The 20695-nt window shown below is 42.0% G+C and overlaps 3 protein-coding genes and 1 long non-coding RNA gene across 10 annotated transcripts in view; all 4 read right to left on the reverse strand.

Annotated features, from left to right (window-relative positions):
• Positions 1-14: 14 nt before the first annotated feature.
• Positions 15-6171, reverse strand: LOC307268330 (uncharacterized protein). The gene is made up of 4 exons (XM_080050916.1): positions 6044-6171; positions 1383-2147; positions 1240-1272; positions 15-910 (listed from the first exon to the last, which is right to left on the reverse strand). The coding sequence occupies exons 1-4, from the start codon at positions 6057-6059 to the stop codon at positions 861-863; spliced, it is 864 nt and encodes a 287-aa protein (XP_079907042.1). The 5' UTR covers positions 6060-6171; the 3' UTR covers positions 15-860.
• Positions 6172-6834: 663 nt separating this feature from the next.
• LOC307268435 (uncharacterized protein) lies at positions 6835-10862 on the reverse strand. The gene is made up of 3 exons (XM_080051066.1): positions 10755-10862; positions 10119-10242; positions 6835-9047 (listed from the first exon to the last, which is right to left on the reverse strand). Exons 1-3 carry the CDS (start codon positions 10821-10823, stop codon positions 7555-7557), a joined length of 1686 nt encoding a protein of 561 aa, XP_079907192.1. The 5' UTR covers positions 10824-10862; the 3' UTR covers positions 6835-7554.
• Positions 10863-10869: 7 nt separating this feature from the next.
• LOC307268633 lies at positions 10870-11788 on the reverse strand. The gene is made up of 3 exons (XR_013845469.1): positions 11685-11788; positions 11484-11576; positions 10870-11082 (listed from the first exon to the last, which is right to left on the reverse strand). It is a non-coding gene; the product is annotated as an uncharacterized lncRNA (long non-coding RNA).
• Positions 11789-15982: 4194 nt separating this feature from the next.
• nav3 (neuron navigator 3) overlaps positions 15983-20695 on the reverse strand; it is a 136951-nt gene continuing 132238 nt past the window's right edge. For all 7 annotated transcript variants that reach the window (XM_080051313.1, XM_080051312.1, XM_080051311.1 and 4 more), the window contains one exon: positions 15983-19718. In XM_080051313.1, the coding sequence (XP_079907439.1) occupies positions 19599-19718 (120 nt within the window). In that variant the 3' untranslated portion in view covers positions 15983-19598. The remainder of the gene's footprint in view (positions 19719-20695) is intronic.

Genomic DNA, 20695 nt, shown 5'->3' on the forward strand with positions numbered 1-20695 from the left:
CTAAGATAGAACTTGTCAAGTTTATTCATTTTTATTAAGCAATACTGTTCACTTTACATTCCTCCTCTTTCTCCAGTGTAAATTTTTTTTATTCAATAAATTCTTTTCAAAAATCAACATACTGAACATGGTGATATCCCTTATGGATTCATGAATAACATTCACCCGACCAGGGAACCAAATAAAAACAAAGAAAAGGAACACAGCATTAAGATCTGACGGGGTAACGGGTGAACTCTACTGTGCCTTTGACTACACACCCCTCTGTAAACTGAAGACACGGATACACAGGTCCTCTGCATACATTAACCATAAAACTCAAGCAGGTACAAGACACACATTCTTCTGGTTGTAATTAAAGGGGGAGGGGGGGAAGAAAAGATAAATCCCTCTGGTGAGGGTTTCTCACACACAGGGATTGGTCACAACAGATGTTTAACAAAGTGCTTGATTGACCGCTCGCTTTACAGAGGAAACTAAACGTTTGAGAACGGCAGCTTCCAAAAAAGGGGGGAAATTAAATTACAGCTCATCAAGAAATTGTTTTAAAAAAAAGAAAAGGAAAAAAGAAGGACCAGTTTTTACACATACAAGCTAAAAATGGTTATGGAGATGTGATGAAAACAGGTCTGATTATTTTAAGGCAGGCTTTTCTGTAAGGCGTTAAAAAAGTCCATTGCTGTAAGATCTCAAAGGAGTTAGTCCAAAGTGTCTCAGTGTGGCTTTGCGTGAAGACACCATCCTGAGTGCAGTGTGTGTAAGGGACTTCAACATTTGTCCAACTTTACGTGTTTCAATGTGCATGTATGTAGGTGTGTGTGTGTGTTGCATTTATAGACGCTTTGGGGTTCCTTACACTGCTAGGCGGGGTGCTCCTGGGTCTCCTTGTACCAGACAACCTTTTTTGGAACTGCAACAGACAAAGAACACAACCATGTCAGAAGGGAGAAGATTGAAGGATAGATAACGAGATGTCAGATAAACCAATAGGAATTCACTGCCAAATAAATTCTTCACAAGGCACAAGATGATAAGTGTATTGTTGTTCCAGAGGACCATTATACAAGAAACGATAACAAACAAGTAGTATCAAGTTCTGCAACCCGAACAACTAAAACTAACCCTTTAGGGAGTTTCTGGAGTCCATATTCAAAAACACAGCTACATACTTCACTGAGTGATATCATTAACATTAAGTTGGTTTCTAAAATGAAACATATTGTCATTGAGTCAACTTACCTTTTTTCTGTTTGTTACAGATAGCATTCCATTCTGAAGGGAGAAAAATAAAAAGACACTGTTAGACACAATGAACTGAAACCATTTAAAAATGTAAGAAAATCCAGCAGCAAACTGTCTTCAAAGCTGCTCGTGGCTCTCACCTCTACTGTGATAGTTGAGCGCCTCCATGAGATGGCGGCAGCTTAGCAGCAGCTTCCCGTTGCTCTCCCCGTCGTCAGGGCGCGTTGTGGTGGTGGGGGGGACGGAGGTGGCGACAGGAGCAGGCGTTTCTTCTGGAGGCTGGCCTGTGAGGGCTGTGGCGTGCTGGGGCTCGTCTGCCTGCTGGGGGTCTGTGGGTTGTGGGGAGAGGGAGCTGGGGGCTGCTGGGACCGGCCTGGCCTCGCTGATGAAGCTCAGGCCCCACTGGTTCTGTAGCAGCACGCCGATGGCGGGGCGCTCCTCCTCCAGCGCGCCGCTTACCGCTCCCTTCTTCACCTTGGAGGCGTAGCTGACAGCAGGCTGCAGCTTGGCTGGGCTGTCCTGCACCGGGAAGGCAGGCGGGGGCTTGAGCAGAGACAGACTGTCCTCCACCCACCTGTCCTTTTGGTGAAGCTTGTGCGGGCGCTCGCTCACTCTGACGGCCTTGTTGTGGCTCTCTCTGCGCAGGCTGCGGCCCTTGTGTTGCGGGCCCTTGCGGTCCTTGTCCCTACGGAAGAAGCTGAAGGCGTGCTGTTGTGCGTGGCCTTCGGGTGAAAGCTGGCGGGGCTGGTCGATGCAGCCTCCACCCCCACCGCCCCCACAGTTACCTGAGCCAGGAGACAGGCGACGGTTGCGGATGTGGGGCTCGGAGTTGGTGGCTGAAACGAGGACTGCTGGGTCGCACAGGGTATCGGACTCACACACAGTGTTGCTGGCTTCCCATGTACCTGGAAGACACGAGGCAGGTCAGACGGAGGCATGTTGGTCATATATCTGCTGTGCTCACAATCAACTTCATTGACAAAGTATGTGAACATAGAGGGAATTTGACTGTGGTGTTAAGTTGCTCTCAATGTTCCAGTGCCAGAGAAGAAAGACATAAATAGATTATCCAACGTGGACAGAACAGACGAGAAGTACATGAATAGACCATCTAAGCTGCTTAAAAATAGGTGTAAATAAAAATGCATAAAAAAAAACACTAACCATGAAATGTGTGGATCCAAGTGTTTCTGTAACTAATACAATGTCACATCGAGCTGTTTTACCACCGGCTATGCATTTATGTACCAGACACACATTCCAGTTCTTGGTGAGTAACTCCTGTGCATTCATAACTGGAGAACATGTGGGTTAAGCTTCAGTAAACTGTTTAAAATAACTGCCCTGCTCTTATTCAACAGCAATCGTGTCGGTTTCTTGTCCCAACAACATATTGATCTGCAAATTACAACATTCTTTACGTGGCAGTGTTTTATCAAGGATCCTAGCACTCCTCCATATAAACAAACAGCAGAATGGATGACACATTCTCATGTGACTTTACGGTGCCAGTTGAGTTTAGGCACAACAACCTTTGCCTGTAATGCTGCCTATTTGCCAAGTCATGCCATCGTGTTGATGTTAAAGGAATACCTCCCCCTTACGGAACCGGTGATCTATCATTATAAAATTGATATTATAATATAATGAATGAGGTTTTTCTTCCCAGAGTCTTTCTTGGCCCAGCTGTCCTGTTAATCCTAACCCTACATTTTTACTAGTGTGATGTCACTAGTAAAATGTAGGGTTAGACAGTGAGACCATAAAATAGGTGGAAACTGTCCCTCCGAGTCCCTACAGTTACACCGCCGCGCCACATGGGGGCTCTGCAGCAGAGTTCTGGGCTGTAATACAGCTTCTCTACCCTCAACAGAAGAAGCCTCATCTGTTGTTGTAGCTCCGGTGCGCCGTCACTACAGTTAACAAACCAACTCCGTGTCACGGTGGCAGCTGGTATTAACGGTCAAAAAAGTCATCGGGCAAAGGAAACTTGCTGCTGTGTGTGGCACTTCAACGTGCTGTTGCCGTGACGCAGAGTTGGCTCGTTTTAAGCCGCAAACTACATGTGTTAGCTCTCGTGAGCTAGCTGGCTAATAACGACATCTTTAGCATCTACTCAGGGCTTTACCCCCGTGCTTATTGGTGGAGACAGCCAGCAAGGCTGGTTTTATGTAACTTTAAAACATGTCAAACTTGAAAATATTATTTGTGTTGAAGCTGGAGTTAAAGTATTACCAGACATTTGCTCACTAGTTAATTTGGATAGCTTTTTAAAATGAAGATGAGCAAATACTGCAGGAAAATTCAAGTCTTTCATTATTTTGATGTAGGCTACTATCAATTGGAAAATTTAGGCTATTTGGTTGATGCTGTCATTATTATTTTGCACTGACTGACTATAGCCAGACTGGTGTGGTATTTTGCACCAGTTTCTCTTTTGTATGGAAATTTAAGTTCCAAGCAAAAGAAATAATCTAATGTGATTAGTTAATTGAATTTAAAAGGAAAAATACAATATAAGATTAGGTCCCTATCGCCCAGCCCTACTTCACATCAAACATTGAACTAGTTTATCAAGCAAACTGCCAACAATATTTAGTCCACCACTTCAAATGTAAGATTTTACTTCCTTTCGCTTCTTTGTGACATTGTAAATGGAATACATTTGCCTTTTACTGTTGTCCGCACCAAATAAGCAAAATCAAAACTCCCCGGCATGGGATTTCCCCCAGAATTTTCTGGTATTTTATTAGCCTGGCTCCGTCCGCCTACCTACTTCCGCTCAAATGTCATTTTCCCTTCAGTAGTCAGTCTGGGGCTGCGGTGAATTTCTCAACTTTAGCTCAGGAAAATTTCGGAACATCCGATCAGCGAACAGAGCGAGTGGCTGAGAACGATGACGTCGAAGTTGCGCTCCTGTTTCAGTTGAATGCTGCATTCCTTTATACTCGGAACTCAGAGATTTCCGACTTGGTAGTTCCGACCTGTCTGTGTTCCAGTGCATCTGCTCGGGAAAGTATGGACACCGACAACCTTTCTCGTCCAAATAACTAAACGTTAGGCTCTAACAAGTTACTGTTGCCAGGTACCGGTAGATTCATAGACTACAATATGTAGTGAAGTCAGAAATTTCCGAGTTCCCTGTACAACGGGAACGCACCGTCAGAAGCCAGCTCATGACATACGTGACGACCAAACGTTGTGCGATTGGTTGGCTAATCCAGAGTGACACTGGGCAGATCCAATAGTTTTAAACTTCAACAGACACCCGCCTCCAAGTGAGTGAACATTTGCCAATTACAGCACTTCCAGACTTTCTGTACAAGCAAAATGAAGTACGATGGTCTGGTTGGACCAGGCTAGTATTGTATAGGTTTAAGAATTAATCTAAAATGACCTAAATTATCAAATTAAAGTTGGTTGCAAGCAATTTGTTACTTACATCAGTAAGCACAGTATTGTGTATAGTCCTTACTACTAGCATTACTGGCTAAACAAACAACTTTCAATATCGCTCACCATACGTTTCGCTGTTACATTGATCTTGTATAAATGTTGCACAACAATCTGTTAGTTATTTAGTCACATTATATCATGGCTTAACATATAAAAATGTGAGTTAATGAAGCATTGACTGGAATGTGAACTATTTTAGTTCTAGGCTAGTTCAGTGAGTGACACTACTGCTCACTTTCGAATAGGGGAAATCTTTAACTTACAGATATCACCAAGATATTCTGCCAGTTGGTTACTTAGCCTACTTAACCGATTATGCATACATTGCAAAAAAATGTTGTATCAAGCCAGTGTTAAACATTTATTATTTATTTACATTTATATACTTTTATTTTAATGATTTTACAATTTTTACATTTAATTTTTACAAAACATTAGTATCCGATGTTTTACTGAACATATTCTGAATATAGTCCATTTTATAAATCAAAAAATACTATGTACATTTTGTACAAGTTATACAAATTAATATATTTGCTTATACTTGTTTGAAAGAATACATGTCCTGTAAGTCAAATATCACAACATTGACCAGTGCTTGAAAAACAATATTTTGCCCGCAAAGAGACATGTCTGTTTTAAACACTTTTGGAAACTCCAAACATGTATTTATGTAGGTTATTCACGTTAAAGTGGGTCACAGGTTTAGATGTAACACTGCATGTGATTAAGGGCATAATGACACCCGGCCTACAGAGCGCCCGCTCCTAGGCGCCACATTCTTAAAAAAAGAAAAAAAAACGGGTGAGGTAATCTGCCAATTCACGGAGCCCGTCTCAGAGAAATTTCGAGAAACGAGCTGAGTGTACCGAGTCTCCCGTCACTGGCTCAAATTGTACCTTGGCTGCTGTATTAGCGTCCCCTCGGAGACAACAACATGCTGCTGTGATTGGTGTACGTGGTGCTGGCAGCTAACAAGACAGCCACGGCTACGAGTCAGCGCCGGTGTTAGCAAACTTTAATTAGCAACGTCATGGTGCCAAGAATTAAAACTCGACGGTTTTGACTTTGCGTCCAACAATGTTTCAAGGGCGCCAGCTGTCGTCGAGGAGTATCTTTAAAATTATCAGTATTATCATCATGATTTAACCGTGTTATGAAATTAACGGCTAGCTAGCATGTTAGCCTAAGTCAAAGTTTCGTAACCCCCATTCAAAGCGGCTGCTATCGATACCGCTCATGATACCGCTAGCACAGCTGCTAACACCGTCGACAGGGTACCAAAATAACACCTCTGAAAGTAAGGAATTTCGGTCATATAAGTAAGAAAGTCGTACAAACTTACCGGTTTTGATATGCATCTCTTTTAGTATGATGTGTCGTTGAAGCTAAACCGTTTGGCAACTTTTGTTTCCAGCTAAAAAGAGAACGGCGGCTCGCTGGATGAGTCTGTGTGGCCACCCGGAAGCGACACGAGAATGTGGGTGGGGACAGGAAGTCCCCGCAGATAAGCGGTCCGGCGGGAAACTTGGAGGGAATTTTAATATTCAAACAGATTCAAACCCTTTACTATTATTGTAGCCCACGTGATAACCACGTGCCAACAGTGATGTATCTCAACGAAAAGGATCCTTCTTCCTTTAAAGTCAGATAATTATGTCTTATAAAGAGCCAGTATTGGTGTTGCAAATTTGAATATAATTATGTTCCTCTTTATTTAAACACTTTTAACCAACCATAACGACATTCAATAGGTGTAGGAAGGGCAACATTGGGAGTGTATCAATGTTCCCAGGGATCAATGGGATTATATGTCAGGGGAAAAAGTTGTTCTAATTCCACCACGTCGGAGTGAAATGTATTGTTGCTAACTTCCCTGGAGGTGGACTGAAAAGGCATACTATTTAAAGACACAGATTTTTAGTGGCATTTTTTGTCTTCTGAGTAGTATAGAGATGATTCAATCAGGGATAGTTAACACATCATGAATGTATGGATATCATGTGTGTGTCGTTCACTTTACCACCAAATAAATAATAAAACATCCCATTTGATGCCATAATCATTCTGGGAACATAATACTTCTGTTCTGACATTCATCTGCAAGATTTGGCTTTAGATAGCACAAGCTTATACAACTAAAGGCGTAGTTCTCACCTCTAACATCCTGTGTTTATTTAACTGACCCCACCTGCTATCATTAGATAATCGTATTAATGGTACAAAGGATCAGGTCTGTCATCATGGATGTAGAACTAGACACAGTGTGCATTAAAGTATTGCTTTTACTACAACCTGGGTTAACAGGGGCTCATATATCCTATCAGTATTGAGTGGATAACACACATCCTGCTCTTTTAGCGTATTCCTCTCATTGCGATCTGTGTAACATCCCATAATCTTTAATCCGGTTGCCAGTCACACACCGACCATCTAATGACACTGTTTTAATATCGACAAAGGGTTTTTTGTAACACTTTACAGACTTACTTTACCCCACACACTGCTCCCATCACCTCCATTATTAAGCTCCATCTGGCATCTAGCTCTTGTACTAGGGAGGTGGAGTACACACTCACTTTAAGTCACGATGAACGAAAACGTCTGTTAAATAAATGTAATCGAATGAGTCTGCCTGTTTGACTCATTTTGTATTTTACAGCAAGCACCAAATAAGTGTACACTGCTGTTTTCACAAAACCAAAACATTTTCGGAAAATAACTATACTTACTTCTATACTTCACATGGAACAGAGCACCACCACAATAAAAAAATAATATATATTCAATTAATAAAAGGAGCTTTTTTTTGTGTCAAAGCAACAATCATCATCCCGTCAATATTCGATCATTAGCTCAAAGACTTAACGATCCCTTGTCCATGTGTGTGCGTACGTGTCTCTTGAGCCTGGTGGAGGTGGAGAAGCTCTTGCTGCAGAGGGGACAGCTGTGCGGCCTCTCCCCGGTGTGCGTGCGGACGTGCATGTTGAGGTCTGAGGAGCACCTGAACCTCCTGTCGCAGTAGGAGCAGGGGTAAGGCTTCTCTCCTGTGTGGATGCGTCTGTGGAGCAGCAGCTCTCCTGAGGTGAGGAACGTCTTCCCACACTGAGAACACTGGTGTGGCCGCTCCCCCGTGTGGGTCAGGTTGTGTCTGACCAGCGAGGTGGACTTGGCGAACCTCTTCCCACATCTGACACACGCAAACGGCCTCTCTCCGGTGTGCGTGTTGAGGTGTTCGCTCTGGGCTCTCTTGGTCTTAAAGCTCTTGGGGCACTGCGGACAGCCAAACGGCCTCAAGTTACTGTGGCTGCGCTGATGCCTGGCCAGCTCTCCGTGCGTGAGGAAGGTCTTCTGGCATGTTGTGCAGAGGTACGGCCTCTCCCCGGTGTGGATCCGTTGGTGGCGCGTGAGGCTGGCCAGCTGGGTAAAGCTCTTGTCGCATTGGGAACACTGGAAAGGCCTCGTACCGTCGTGGGTCAGCAGGTGTCTGTTGAGGATCTGCAGCTGGGTGAAGCTCTTGTCACACTGGGCGCAGGGGAAGGCTCGCTCCCTGCCGTGGACCTGCCGGTGCTTGTTCAAGAGCCACACGTGAGTGAAGCTCTTGCCGCAGTCGCAGGTGAATGGCCGCTCGCCCGTGTGCTTCATCTGGTGTCTCTTGAGGTCCGACGCCCGGCCGTAGATCTTCTCACAGAGAGGACATTTGTACTGTCGCCTCACCACGTGCTTCTGCCTGTGCCTCAGTCGCTCCAGGATAGTGCTGAAGCTCTCGCTGCATTTCTGGCATTTGTACTGATTTGTGCTACTGTCTTTCTCCAAAGTCACCTCCTCCTCCTCCTCCTCCGCCACCACGACCTCAGTGGTTAAGTCCAGGGGAGGGTTGCAGGTCTGGCCGCAGGCGGTGCGTTCAAAGTGCAGCTTGAGCAGCCCCATCTGGGTGAAGCGTTTGCCGCAGTGGGAGCAGAGGAAGGGCCGTTCCCCGGTGTGAATGCGCTGGTGTCTGGTCAGGTCCCAGGAGTTCTTGAAGCCCTTCTTACATTCCTCACAGGTGTACGGCCGCTCTCCGGTGTGCGTGCGCTGGTGGCGGGTCACGTCAGAGGCGCGGGTGAAGCTCTTGCCACAGTCGGGGCAGGTGTGGGGGTCGGGCCGGTCGTGGATGGGGAAAGGCTTGGGGAAGTCAGGGGGCGGGGCCTTCCTCCTAGGGGCCCGGGCGGTCTCTGAGGCCCGCTGCAGTTTGCTGTACTGCTCAGGGTGACTGTGCTCTATGTGCTGCAGCAGGTACGACTCCTGCAGGTGGAAGAAGGGACACTCGGAGCAGGCAAAAACCTGAGCGGACATCTCCACAGTGGTGCCTATAATAAAACACACAAGACATAAGTGTTTGTTTGTTTAATGTACGGAAAACCGTCTGTCATGCAGCTGGTTTCTGGTGGTCACATTTAGGTCAACCATAGGACCACAATAAGCTGGCTGCACATAAGGTTAAGGTTAACTTTATTGTCCAAAAGGTGGAAAATGTTCTTCTGCACAATAAACAGAACAGAAGTAGAAAAATATGTACAATTTAATGATCAATGGAGCCTGTACTACAATTTCATAAGTCAATCAATAATTGAGCCTGTAGTAAAGTTTAATAATGTAACAATTGAATTAACAGTTTCAACAGTAAGAATGAATAATTTAACAACTTAGCCCGATGTAAAATGTAACAATGTCATTTAGAATGTATTATTGTTTGATTTTTATTTCATAATTTAGCAACTGAACTTGCTTCTTTTAGATTTTAATACGTGTCCACTATAATCATTTTCTATAAAGATAAAGATGTTCATAAAAAAAAAATTAATAAAAACAGACCAGGAGATAAACTTCATTGTTGTGTTTTGGCGAGTCGGACAGTGTGGTCACTGTGCTGAGTCTGCTCAGTGTCTTCCTGCTTACTCATCTACCAATTGACTTGTTTTCATCGACATATCATTATCTCTTTTCTGTTCTTATTTAGCGATTTGATTGCAAAATACTACCCGTGTGTCTGGTTCACAGCTTAGAAGGGCGATTTTAAGTCACTTTTTTTATGATTGCAAAGCGGTCTGTCAATATACATATAGCCTCGCGGAGCCAGAGCAAAATAGAATATATACATAAACACAGGTAAATGACAACAGCTCTTTCTGGGCAGTTTGCATCTTCATTTTCCTAAAGATCACTTTTTACCACCGTCCATTTCAGAAACGCAAAGCTAAATGTTTAGGTGAGGGAAATGCCTTTGTAATGAGGACAGAGGGTCATAACAGAGACACAAAGGTGAACATGCTCTGGGAGATGGCTCAATAAGCCTTTAGTCTTCTTTTCTTCCTTTACAGATTCCTGGCCTGGATTAAAGTGGAAAGGGGGATTCTAAAGGACAGGTACACCTGCTTTACCTTGTGTTCCCAGATGCTGGAGGCTCTTGTGGTGCTGCAGGAGAGAGGTGAGGTCGTCAGGACTAGACAGAGCCTCTAAGCAGTCCTTCAGTACAGAGGGGGCAGAGGTCAGCCACGACACTGTCTGTTTGTGGACGACAGCGCAAAACAGTCAACAGGAATCAGCTGACATGTTATCTTATAGATATCATCATGAAGATTGAAACGATTATTTTTGTTATCACCAATTTTTTCAGAAATGTTTGAACAAATATGCAAACGTGTCAATATCTAACTGATTATGCATACATTTGCATCTCTTAAAGCCAGAGTTAAAATCTGTATTTTATTTTGAAGACATATTAGTGTCCAACGTTTTGCCAGAACAGATTTTGGATAGAGCCTTTTCTCCTTTTAAATCAGGATCAGCCTTTTATTTTATAAATCAGAACATGTACAGGTCTTATAAATGCATTTTGCCATGTTCTGAAAAACTAAATATACCATACTGTTAACCACATACACAAATCCTTTTTGCAATAACCTTGCAATAACCCTGCAATGCATCGCCATGAGCTTTCAACTTAAAATTGTTCAAGGTATTGACGTGGTAGTTATTTCAAGTAGCAGCTGCTGTATAGTGATGTCATTTCCTACCTGACTGAGGTCTGGCACTGGTAGGAGTTTCTCCAGTTTAGAGAGAAACTCGCACACCAGGAGCTGCATGTCTGTGTCGTAGCTCAGACCGTATTCTGTGGGGAAAACCTCCTGCAAAGAATACAAAGGGATCAGTGGTTCAAATCAAACAAATGCAACGGGGCGTAGTCAGATAAAAAAAACAGTTATGTGCACACAGAGAGAGGTTAGGTTACATGGGGAGTAGCCTTGCCTGGTAGAAATGCTCCCGCTCCGCTCTGTCCTTCAGAAGCGTTTGAACGAGCTCCAGGAAAATGGCCTCCTCTGCATCCACCTCTGCATCGCCACTCTGACAAAGACAATAGCGGTTACAGACGTTATTGGAACATTAAAAAGGTGCACTATGCAATTCTGGGTGTGTCAGAGAAGTGAACATTTTCTAAGCTATATTCTCATAACTGAATAAAACAAACTCTCCTCACAGGAAACTTGGATCCCTGGAACACTGTTTGAAGTCAGAAAGTGACTCTAAAAGTTACTGTTAACAAAATGATCTTGTTTTGATTTAGGATGATAAAATTATTCAATATTAAGAATGACATTCAGAGCGAATATGTTTTGTACACTAACTGCAGGCTCTGGAATGGTAAAAAAAAAACTCCCTTAAACCTAATACTTCGTGTCACCAGTAATGACAAGGGTTTTTGGGAGATGTAGTAAGACTTGTGTGCAATCAATGCTCTCACTTACTCCTGTGTGTCCTGGTGGGCGGATTCGTTCCAGGTGAGGCTGAATACTGGAAATGTTGGCCGACTGCTCATCCCTGCACAACTCTAGAATAATCTGAAGAGAGATGTGGAAATAGAGAGAGAGGGGTGCTGTGACATTGTTGTAAAATGTACTAATGGTTTTGTAACTTGAACTCTTGCTGTGTAAACCCAGCTGACTCACTTTGGCTCTGAGCCTCAGGAGCAGTTTGCCTCGCTGCTTTGGACTGAGCAGGTCTGGAACCGTAGCCGTCACCAGCGTCACAAACTCACCCAGCGTCTCATAGTCCAGGACGTCTCTGCGCTGGGCCACCTGCCACATGGCTGCAGACAGCAGCCTCAAGGGAGGAATCAGCAGCCGAAGAGAGGACAACGGTAGAAAGATGTCTGCACAAACATTGACAGGGTCATGATATATATAAGATATGTAGCAGATCTGTCTTATTTCCTTGTTTTAAGGTTTTAACATTTGCTGACTTGGCCATATTATTGACAATTATAATAAAGAAAATATACTGAATTGGGCTCATGTAGCAAACTCATTTTGATTGATGAGGTGTGATTAGTTTATTTATGAAAATATATCTTAACAGAAAAGAATGGATTTTTCTTCGTTAACTTTCACTTTGTGTTACCCATTGACAATCAGCCCCAGAAATTAATAGTACTCAGGACACATCTCTTTATATATTTTAGTGTGAATTTTTACTATAAAATTGATTAAACACTAAAATCAATTATGCTAATTTCTGCAATGGCCTGGAAACTATTGAAAAAAACCCACATCGATTTTCCATAGAAATATTCATATAAAATACAGTAAGCACTCGAATATAAAGAGGTGTGTCGTGTAGTTCTAAATTCTAAAATAATTGAACCACACTGGCTCACGTGACCAGGGATTTATTGAAGAAAAAACACATGGACTTTCTATTTAAAAAAAAAAAAAATCATAATAAAATAAGCACTAAAATCCAATATAAAGAGGTGTGTCCTAGTACTATGTTCTGGAATATTTTGAAGACACTGGGTCACATGCATTTCCATTAAAATATTTATATAAAATAGACTAGCCACTTATATCCACATAAAAGGTGTGTGCCTTGTGTTATACTCATTTCTGGAATAATTATAAGGCACTGGGTCACATACACCCACACGGTGGGAACTACCTACCGTTTACAAGAGATTGGTTTACGTCTTGCAGGAACCACAAATTACATTTGTTTAGTCCAGACAAATAGTCCAGTTCTTAACAGAGGGTATGTAGCCCTCATTTCATGTTTCGCTGTGTTTACATGAGGTAGGCTACGTTAGCTTTTATCACTGCCGTTAGCTGGGGCTACGAGCTAACGACACCGTGCAGTAAAGCTAGTTAACTGTTAGCAGAGACTACATTATGGAACACTGCAATAATCAAACTGACCTGTGTTTTCCAGCGGAAAGGAGCTGCCAGTCGTTTCCATGATATAAACTTTGTACGGTCACTTTTAATAAGTCCGTTTAACTGGCTAGCAGAATGTTTGTTGTTAGCACCTCACGAAGCGGACACACGTGTAGTAAAGTCTTCAAAATAAAAGTATTGAGAGTCTGCTCAGCTAGACCAGCCCACAGCATCAATAAGTTGTGTCTGAACCAATGTTGTACTTCAATTTACTAGCATCGTCTAGGAGTCAAGCTATTTATTTTTACAAAACATATTCAAATGAAATCATTATAAATCAACTTAAGAGTTTCCCCTGACAGACCATGAAAGACATGTACACGTTTATTAACACAACCTACAATGTTGCTCCATTCAGACATGAGCTAATTTCATTATTTCATTTGTTTATTCCATTTCAATTTTATTGTAAATGACTCTACTTTGTATACTGCCAAATGATTTAAATCGTAAAACATTTGAGACAGTAAGTAAAACTGCAATGCAATGTTGATAAAGCATGCATATTAAATGTTGGACTTATATTGTACTTATTTAGGTTTTATGTAATAAGAACAGAGATTTAAAATGTGTGTAAAGGTGAACACCAAGTCATGCTAAACATGAATGAAATGGTTACCAGGCAAAACACTTTATTTGCAGTATTTTTCATGTGCAAATTTTCAAGATTTTGGTGCACTGGAATCATTTTAAGAAAAACCTTTGTTCTTCAATAGTGTGTGAGTAAAATCTTAGAGAGAGACATACAATTAAGATAATTTAAAAAGTTAGAATGCTATACAATTCATCTCAATAGACATTCAGCTGGTCTGCTCCAAAAGGTAACAGTTACAGTGTCAACACTTTGATAACAATTTCATAGTGACTTTAAAGAAGTTACGGTTCACAAGTCCCGATGACGCCATTGTCACTTATAAATGGAATGACTTGAAATGTGTTTTCTTCTTCACGGCAATGTGAATCCATTCACGCAGAAAGACAGTATCACAGCAGAATTTCATATGTTTAAAAACTAGCTCTTCCACAGGGCCCAATATCCAACAAGGCGGTGTTAAATTCAGTCAAAAGCTTGGTTAGCATTCCTGGCAACAGGGCAGAACCAGCACTCCATGTCTTCAGGCTCCTTGGTCCGGTATCCAAACCTTAATAAAAGTATTCACATTGAAGACACAGTTTAACACAACGTTTTCAGTGCTAAGAAAGAGGCTTAATGCATTTAAATGTGAATATATTATACTAAAAAAGTCACTAAAAATAAACTTCCATTCGGAATTGCATGTAATAACAGTTTTACAAAAATCTTAACTGCAGAACAACTGACACCAGTTTCTCACTTACAGAAAACATAGCTTTTGGGTCCATGGGATGCTACTAATTAAGAGTTTTTAACGTGTGGAAAAACTATTCAAACGAATCCTACTACACACATCTTAGCATTTCAAATACTTTTGAAATATTGATTGAAGGCATTTCTTCATCTGTATTATTTCTAGATAACCTCTTCAACACTTTTAAAAGATCTCGCGGGAACCCTGGTAGTCGAATCATTTAGTATTTGGTACACCAATAAGAAATAGGAAACTGTCTAACTTTACATAATAGTTTGGATTCATTTTAAAAGAAGAAATACTTATCAGGTTCGTTCCAGCTTCTTAAATATGAGGACTAGCTGCTGTCAACTGTCAGTGGTGACCTCAGCACAAACTTATATTTACAGCTAATATTTGATCAAGCCACACCACATAAGAGTACAGTAGGCCCTAGTTATTACACAGTTCAACTTCTTCAGGAATACAGTAGGATACATAGGCTTGAATGACAGCCCGGAAAGTGTAATATTAATAGCATTAATTAAATGGTCACTTCTCATTGTGTTAACAAGACTTAGCTAAGTAGTTTAGCAACTTCCGTAGTCACCGCCCTCTCAATTACAAAACGTTAGCTAGAAACTTCCCCAACCCACTCACCTCTTTTTCACGGTACTATATAATACATGACCAGGAAAAACACGACGTCAAAGAGCAAGAACGCCCAAAAGTCAAACCAGTAGGAGTGTTTAGGCAAAGACACCGAAACTCCGTTAGACTTAAACATTTTATGGTTTTCTGGTGACTCCGTCGCGTGAGACGCCCCTGGCCCCATCTTTGCTCCAGCTGCGGCTGCTGCACGTTCACAGGAACTGCACGCACTACATCACACGTAGGCTAGTCCTTCAAAATAAAATACCGTGGAAGTTCTAAAAATACTACCCTTTTATTTGTAGTTTTTTTGCATTGAATATAAGGCTTTTGGCCATATACAATTGATTACAATGTTGGTCTATCACACAATGTATCCTGTGACAATGCACCATTAGCATATCTTTGGTGATTATTATTTGTTTAGGCCTACTCATGCCCAGCCATTGTGTCTCTCTGACATATCCTGTGTCCTGTTTATTGTTTTTTATTCGCTGTATATTGTCTGTTATGTGTTGCTTAGTGTGTGTAGGACTGCTGAACTGAATTGCCCTCTGGGATAAATAAAGTTGTTTGTTTGATTGATTGATTATAGATGTCATAAAGACATCAGCAAAAGCTTTTTTCCCTCTGATCAGTCACTATCTGACTACACATGACAATGTCACCCTTTCTTTCATCTGTGTGATGATGTGATTAAGTGTTATCATTTACAGTTGATGTTATTCATATGTAGCCTAGGCATTAGGTAACACTTTTCTATTTCAAAAAAATTCAGCTTACATTTGAGATATTACATGCAAATGTAGACTTTACATTGACAATAAACAATGACAAACAGTTTTTATGTTTCTACAAATATTTCTATATTCTGACGAGTTGTTATGATGACTACCTTTAACTTTATCCTACTTGATTACTTGTGATTAAGTAACAGTTCCTTTACTCAAGTTTCTGGCTTCTCTGTCCCACCTCTGATGCCTTTACCTTCCACGCCATTAAACAGTCCAAAACACACCACACACACACACATTTCAAATAGACAAGGACAAAAGCTCAGCGTGTTGTTTGCTCGTGTGACACCAAATACCATTTATTAGGGCTTTACAAAGACTACAAAATCCTCCAGATGAGTTAAATCACTGTCTCTGTCTATTTACATGATATGTTACATACAAATGTACAAAATATAAAACATTGAAGGACAAATGTTTCACCCAAAAAGAAGAAGAAACTTTTCTCTCAAACCAGAGTAAATGCTATGGTCTTCAACTGAGATGTAACTGCAGGGTGTTACGTGGGAAAAATGTACCAGCTGGTCATCAAGACTATGGTGTGTAGACTGTTGGTGGCGTCAAAAGTTATTCCATTCTTAAAGGCCAACAACAGCGAGTGTAGGGTAGCTGAGAGGGTGAATTGTTGGAGGTTTGATACACAGGGGTAACTGTAGGTAAAGAACAACCAATTACCATGGTAACCACCACCACCCCCTTATCATGCAACCACACACCCTCGAACACACAGGATCTACATGTGAACCCTCCGAGGCTTGGCCGCAGAGACACCAGTGAAGCTGAACACAGGTAGGATTGTATTGGATAGGATTGTCCTGAGGTTGTGACACCATGACTTCTTGGTCTCTGATGGACTTTGACTGACCGGTAGCACCTGTTTGGTCGTTGGTAAAAGCGTACAGTACATTGTCGGGTCAGCTTCGGTGCCTCGGACAGCTGGCCAGCCTTAAACGTGGCGGTTAAGTTTGGGTAGAAATGTCCAGAGAGGAAGTGCTTCAAAAAGGAACAACATGGCATTCCTAAAGACGGAGAGGATCCAGAGAATAGTATGGCAGGATGGGTGGGAATACCGGAAAGGTGCCCATGTCTTTTTTTCTCAGTCTGTGATTTGAGTGAGTTAAAAAAAAAAAAACTTTTTCTTTACTGTACACCGTATGCCTCCTGCATAGGCAAAAACATCCAATCACCACAAGACACACACCTGCTTCTGACAGCGTGTTGAGTTTTTGCATTTCTCTTTTTTTCTCTCTGTTTTCAAAGTACAATAATTTACTCTGCGGGTTAAGCATTTTGTAACATCAACAGGGCAGAATGCATCTTTGATTCACTGTGCAAGACTTAAGTATTTACAACCCACCCCCGACCTTTAAAAGTGTGCAAAACCAACCCACTCGTTCAAACAAAGAGGACAATCAAAATTCAAAATGGCTTCCGTCCAATACACGCATACGTAACGATAAAGGATCTCTTTCTCAATGCATCATCCCCTTTAAAAAGCTTCAAAACATGCTTGTCAGGCTAGTAAAAACCCCAAACTGTTTGGTTGTGCTCCTGTCAGTTCAAGTGAGCCCAGCTCAACTGGGCCAAAAAACAACAACTTAAAAAATACCCCACCCCTTTTTAAATGTTTTTCTTTTTTACAATTATGGTCAGTTTTAAATTCAAATACAGCATCAACTCTTTTTATACTTTAACTGTCAGAAACAAGAAAGGAAGAGGGAGCAAGACTTTAAACAAAAACAAAAGTCTGTTTTGCCGGCTACGAGCAGCTTCTTTTACATAGCAGGAAGCAGGTCATCGTTGTCGGACATTAACTTCTCTTCCTCTCACTATAGCCAATGGGAGCAGAGGATGCCTCCCAATACGTTTGCACACTTAAGGCAGTGAGAAAGCACCAGTAGCATTGTTCCACTCATTCAGCTCTTGGGGCCGATAGTTAACTTGCTATTGACAATAGTTTGGTACATCATGTATCCACATGGGTGCAGATGCTGAACAACCACCTGGTTCTCCATTCAGGTTATAACACCAATGTGACAGGATTTCAGTTATTTGCAATTGATCGATAGTTAAGCCCTGCCCCCCTTAGCTACTGTTACCTCACTTTTCAAGCATTCTATGTTTGCACCTCTGCAGCTTACAATGATAGAATTATGTCACTCTAAATTCTTAGTCATTGTTCAAACAATGGGTCAGAAAAAGGTTAACAAAACGCTTGGTTACTAACTACTATAGGTGGTAAGCAAGTGCTCATGCTAATGTTGCAGCTAAATTGCAGCTAAATGCAATTGAGCCTATTCTGTAACCTAAGGGAGGGTTTAGCTAATGGTCATTTGCTATAGTTCTGTGAAGACCTAGAGAGGGTGCTGCTGCCTGCTGGCCACATGGTGCACTGCATTCTAAGCTAAGCAGTGACAAAGTAACAGGCGGTAGACATGGAAAGCCAACAACAACCTAATCTAAGTTTACAACCATGTTCAGCTGTGAATCGTAGTTTTAAAGTCATGTGTGTGTATGCACATTTGGCAGTAAATCATAGGGAAACATTGGCACTTGTCAACTTTTTTTCTTCACAGTAGCAATGTAGCTGGATGACACAGACAAAGCGCTTCCGTTGTGCTTGTTGTTGGCATGCAGCGGGGCTAGCGAGGAGCGGCTTGGCAGTGCCTGACACTGAGGAGGCTCAGGACAGAGAACCAACAGTGGGACAGTTGAGCCGTGTGTGTGTGTGTGTGTGTGTGTGTGTGTGTGTGTGTGTGTGTGTGTGTGTGTGTGTGTGTGTGTGTGTGTGTGGTAAAAATGTAATTGCTGGAACCGTTAGTGGAGTGTAGAGGCTTTGAAGATGTCTTAGGTGCAGAATTGTCTTCATACTTGGAGAAGGCAATGACATCAAAATATACAAACTCAGTGGTAAACAATTGGGACAGAAATGTGTCCCTCAGCCCTACATTCTACTAAAAAGTGACCCGTGAGGAGCCACCTTCGGCTAAACAGCTGGTTGTGGAGCACAAAATCAAATCAGATGGATTTGGGACTATTTCGATTTGTGCGCTTCAGAAAATGTGTTAACAGCCACTGTTTTTCTAACAGGAGAGCCTTCAGTATGGCCACAAGAGGGCACTACATCCCCTGAAAACACTCAACATTTCTACTCTCGCTTGCTCAAAGATGAGGCTCCCAAGTTGGTATAAAAAGAGCCTTGCTCGATGACACTTTGGCAGGCTGGATAGTTGGTGTCATGGCGGCTTGAACCATTTAAAAGCCTCTGATTAAAGGACAGTGTCCTACTGCTGCCTGTGTGTAAATGTAAGTGTATCTGTCTGTGTGTGAAGCACCTCTGTAAACAAGGAAAGACATAAACAACAGAACCTGCCCCCCCCCCCAACCCCTTTGTAAACATCTGAAGATATATCTGGGATAGAAAAAAAAGAAAAATCCAGTTTTGTCACGTCAACTTCTTGGCTTTCTCTTCTTTTTTTTTCAGACCACGAATGATTTGCTCCTCGGAAGTCACTTTCATAGGAACTACTCTCCCTCATCAGACACACCTCCCGCCAACACACATATCTGAAAAGTTGTATCCTTAAATGTTATCCAACCATTCAAAATGACTACGCTGGGCATACTATTAAATATGTTCAAAATATAATGGGTCCAACCTGTATGATTGTTTATCATTCTGACCACTGTTGACCAAGTTGGCTATACTGCTCTTTAAAACATACAATAATCTGATTTAATATTGCACCGTTGTTATCTAAAAATAAGTGTTTTTCTGTCAAATGGTGGGTATACCATTCTGGATAATAAAACTTTTCATGGGTCATATATCTGTGCACTATAGGGGGTGTCTGGGAGCGGCCGAGGTTCATAGTGTCCCAGGGTCAGGTGACCTGGGCGTCTCATAGCGCAGACTCCAGTGAGGAGTCCAGCTGGTCGTCGTGGTGACTGGTGCTGTCGCTGTCACAGCTCTGTGTGCTGGAGTAGTTAGCGGCCTCCTGCAGCCGTAGCAGCATGTTCATCTGAAAACACAAACAAAGAAACGCCTTAATAACAGACAGAGACAGAGACAGAGAGAGACAGAGACAGAGACAGAGACAGAGACAGAGACAGAGAGAGTAAAGCTGAGTTTTCCATTGTGAAAACCCCTCAAACTTCACATCTCTGCTCAAAGGTGGAGAAAGCAAATTCACTTGTATCAAAATCAGTGAATATCTCATCATGATCCGCGAGCAAGCATTCCACAGAATCGCTTACTCCACCTTTAAATATAAAATATGGGTCCCCGGCCTGACTAGAGACTCCCAAAGTATGAGAAACAACAACCCTCTTTTTTTGTCTCTCCACTGCCACCTTTCTGAAAATTTGTGTTAAAAAAACCCCAGTCAAATTGGTCTCCCCTTATGACATCACATGGGGAGATACATCTGACCACGCCCCCTTATTACCAAGCTAATTTAGCACTACCTCCACCTGTGATAATAAGCCCACCGCAATATATCCCTCAATCTAACTTGCAGTTAGATTCAGGGCCAATCAGAGCAGGCTGGGCTTTTTGGAAGGCGGGGCTTAAAGAGACAGAGGCTCAAAAGAAGAGATTCGGCCATTGCACTGTGAGAAATATAAAGGTTTTTTTGGACACTACACCAGGAAAACATTTTCTAGTAGAAACCCAAATTATAATTTTGACCCTGAAAATTAGCACAATATGTGACCTTTAAAAAATACCTGGTTAGTAGTCTAACCCCAATACTTAAATCACCCCTTATAACCCTATGCATTTTAATACTCTTGGAATTATAACAGGTATCTTTCTACTCTCCATGTAGTAAAAAAGCATTGCGGTAAATAACCACATATAAACTGCTCATCCCTCCCGCAGAGCTAACGGTCCAAATTATACAGAAGTGCTGCTGCATCTAATGCATTGCTTTAAGTGTTCCTAAAGGGAGCCTCAGTACACCTGCGCTTAAACTGGTCTCGCCTGGACGACCCATAC

Source organism: Ammodytes marinus, assembly GCF_949987685.1.
Source record: "Ammodytes marinus genome assembly, chromosome: 22".
In the NCBI taxonomy this organism is placed as follows: domain Eukaryota; kingdom Metazoa; phylum Chordata; class Actinopteri; order Uranoscopiformes; family Ammodytidae; genus Ammodytes; species Ammodytes marinus.

Bases quoted from the DNA above. Each gene is read 5' to 3' on its own strand.
- LOC307268330 (XM_080050916.1), bottom strand. The intron at 1,273-1,382 runs GTGAGAGCCACG...TTCTCCCTTCAG, and splicing joins GCTCAACTATCACAGTAGAG to AATGGAATGCTATCTGTAAC. The intron at 911-1,239 runs GTAAGTTGACTC...TGTCTGTTGCAG, and splicing joins CTGTAACAAACAGAAAAAAG to TTCCAAAAAAGGTTGTCTGG.
- LOC307268435 (XM_080051066.1), bottom strand. From the start codon at position 10,823: ATGCAGCTCCTGGTGTGCGAGTTTCTCTCTAAACTGGAGAAACTCCTA. The intron at 10,243-10,754 runs GTAGGAAATGAC...GTCCACAAACAG, and splicing joins CAGTGCCAGACCTCAGTCAG to ACAGTGTCGTGGCTGACCTC. The intron at 9,048-10,118 runs GTAAAGCAGGTG...GTTTTATTATAG, and splicing joins CCAGCATCTGGGAACACAAG to GCACCACTGTGGAGATGTCC.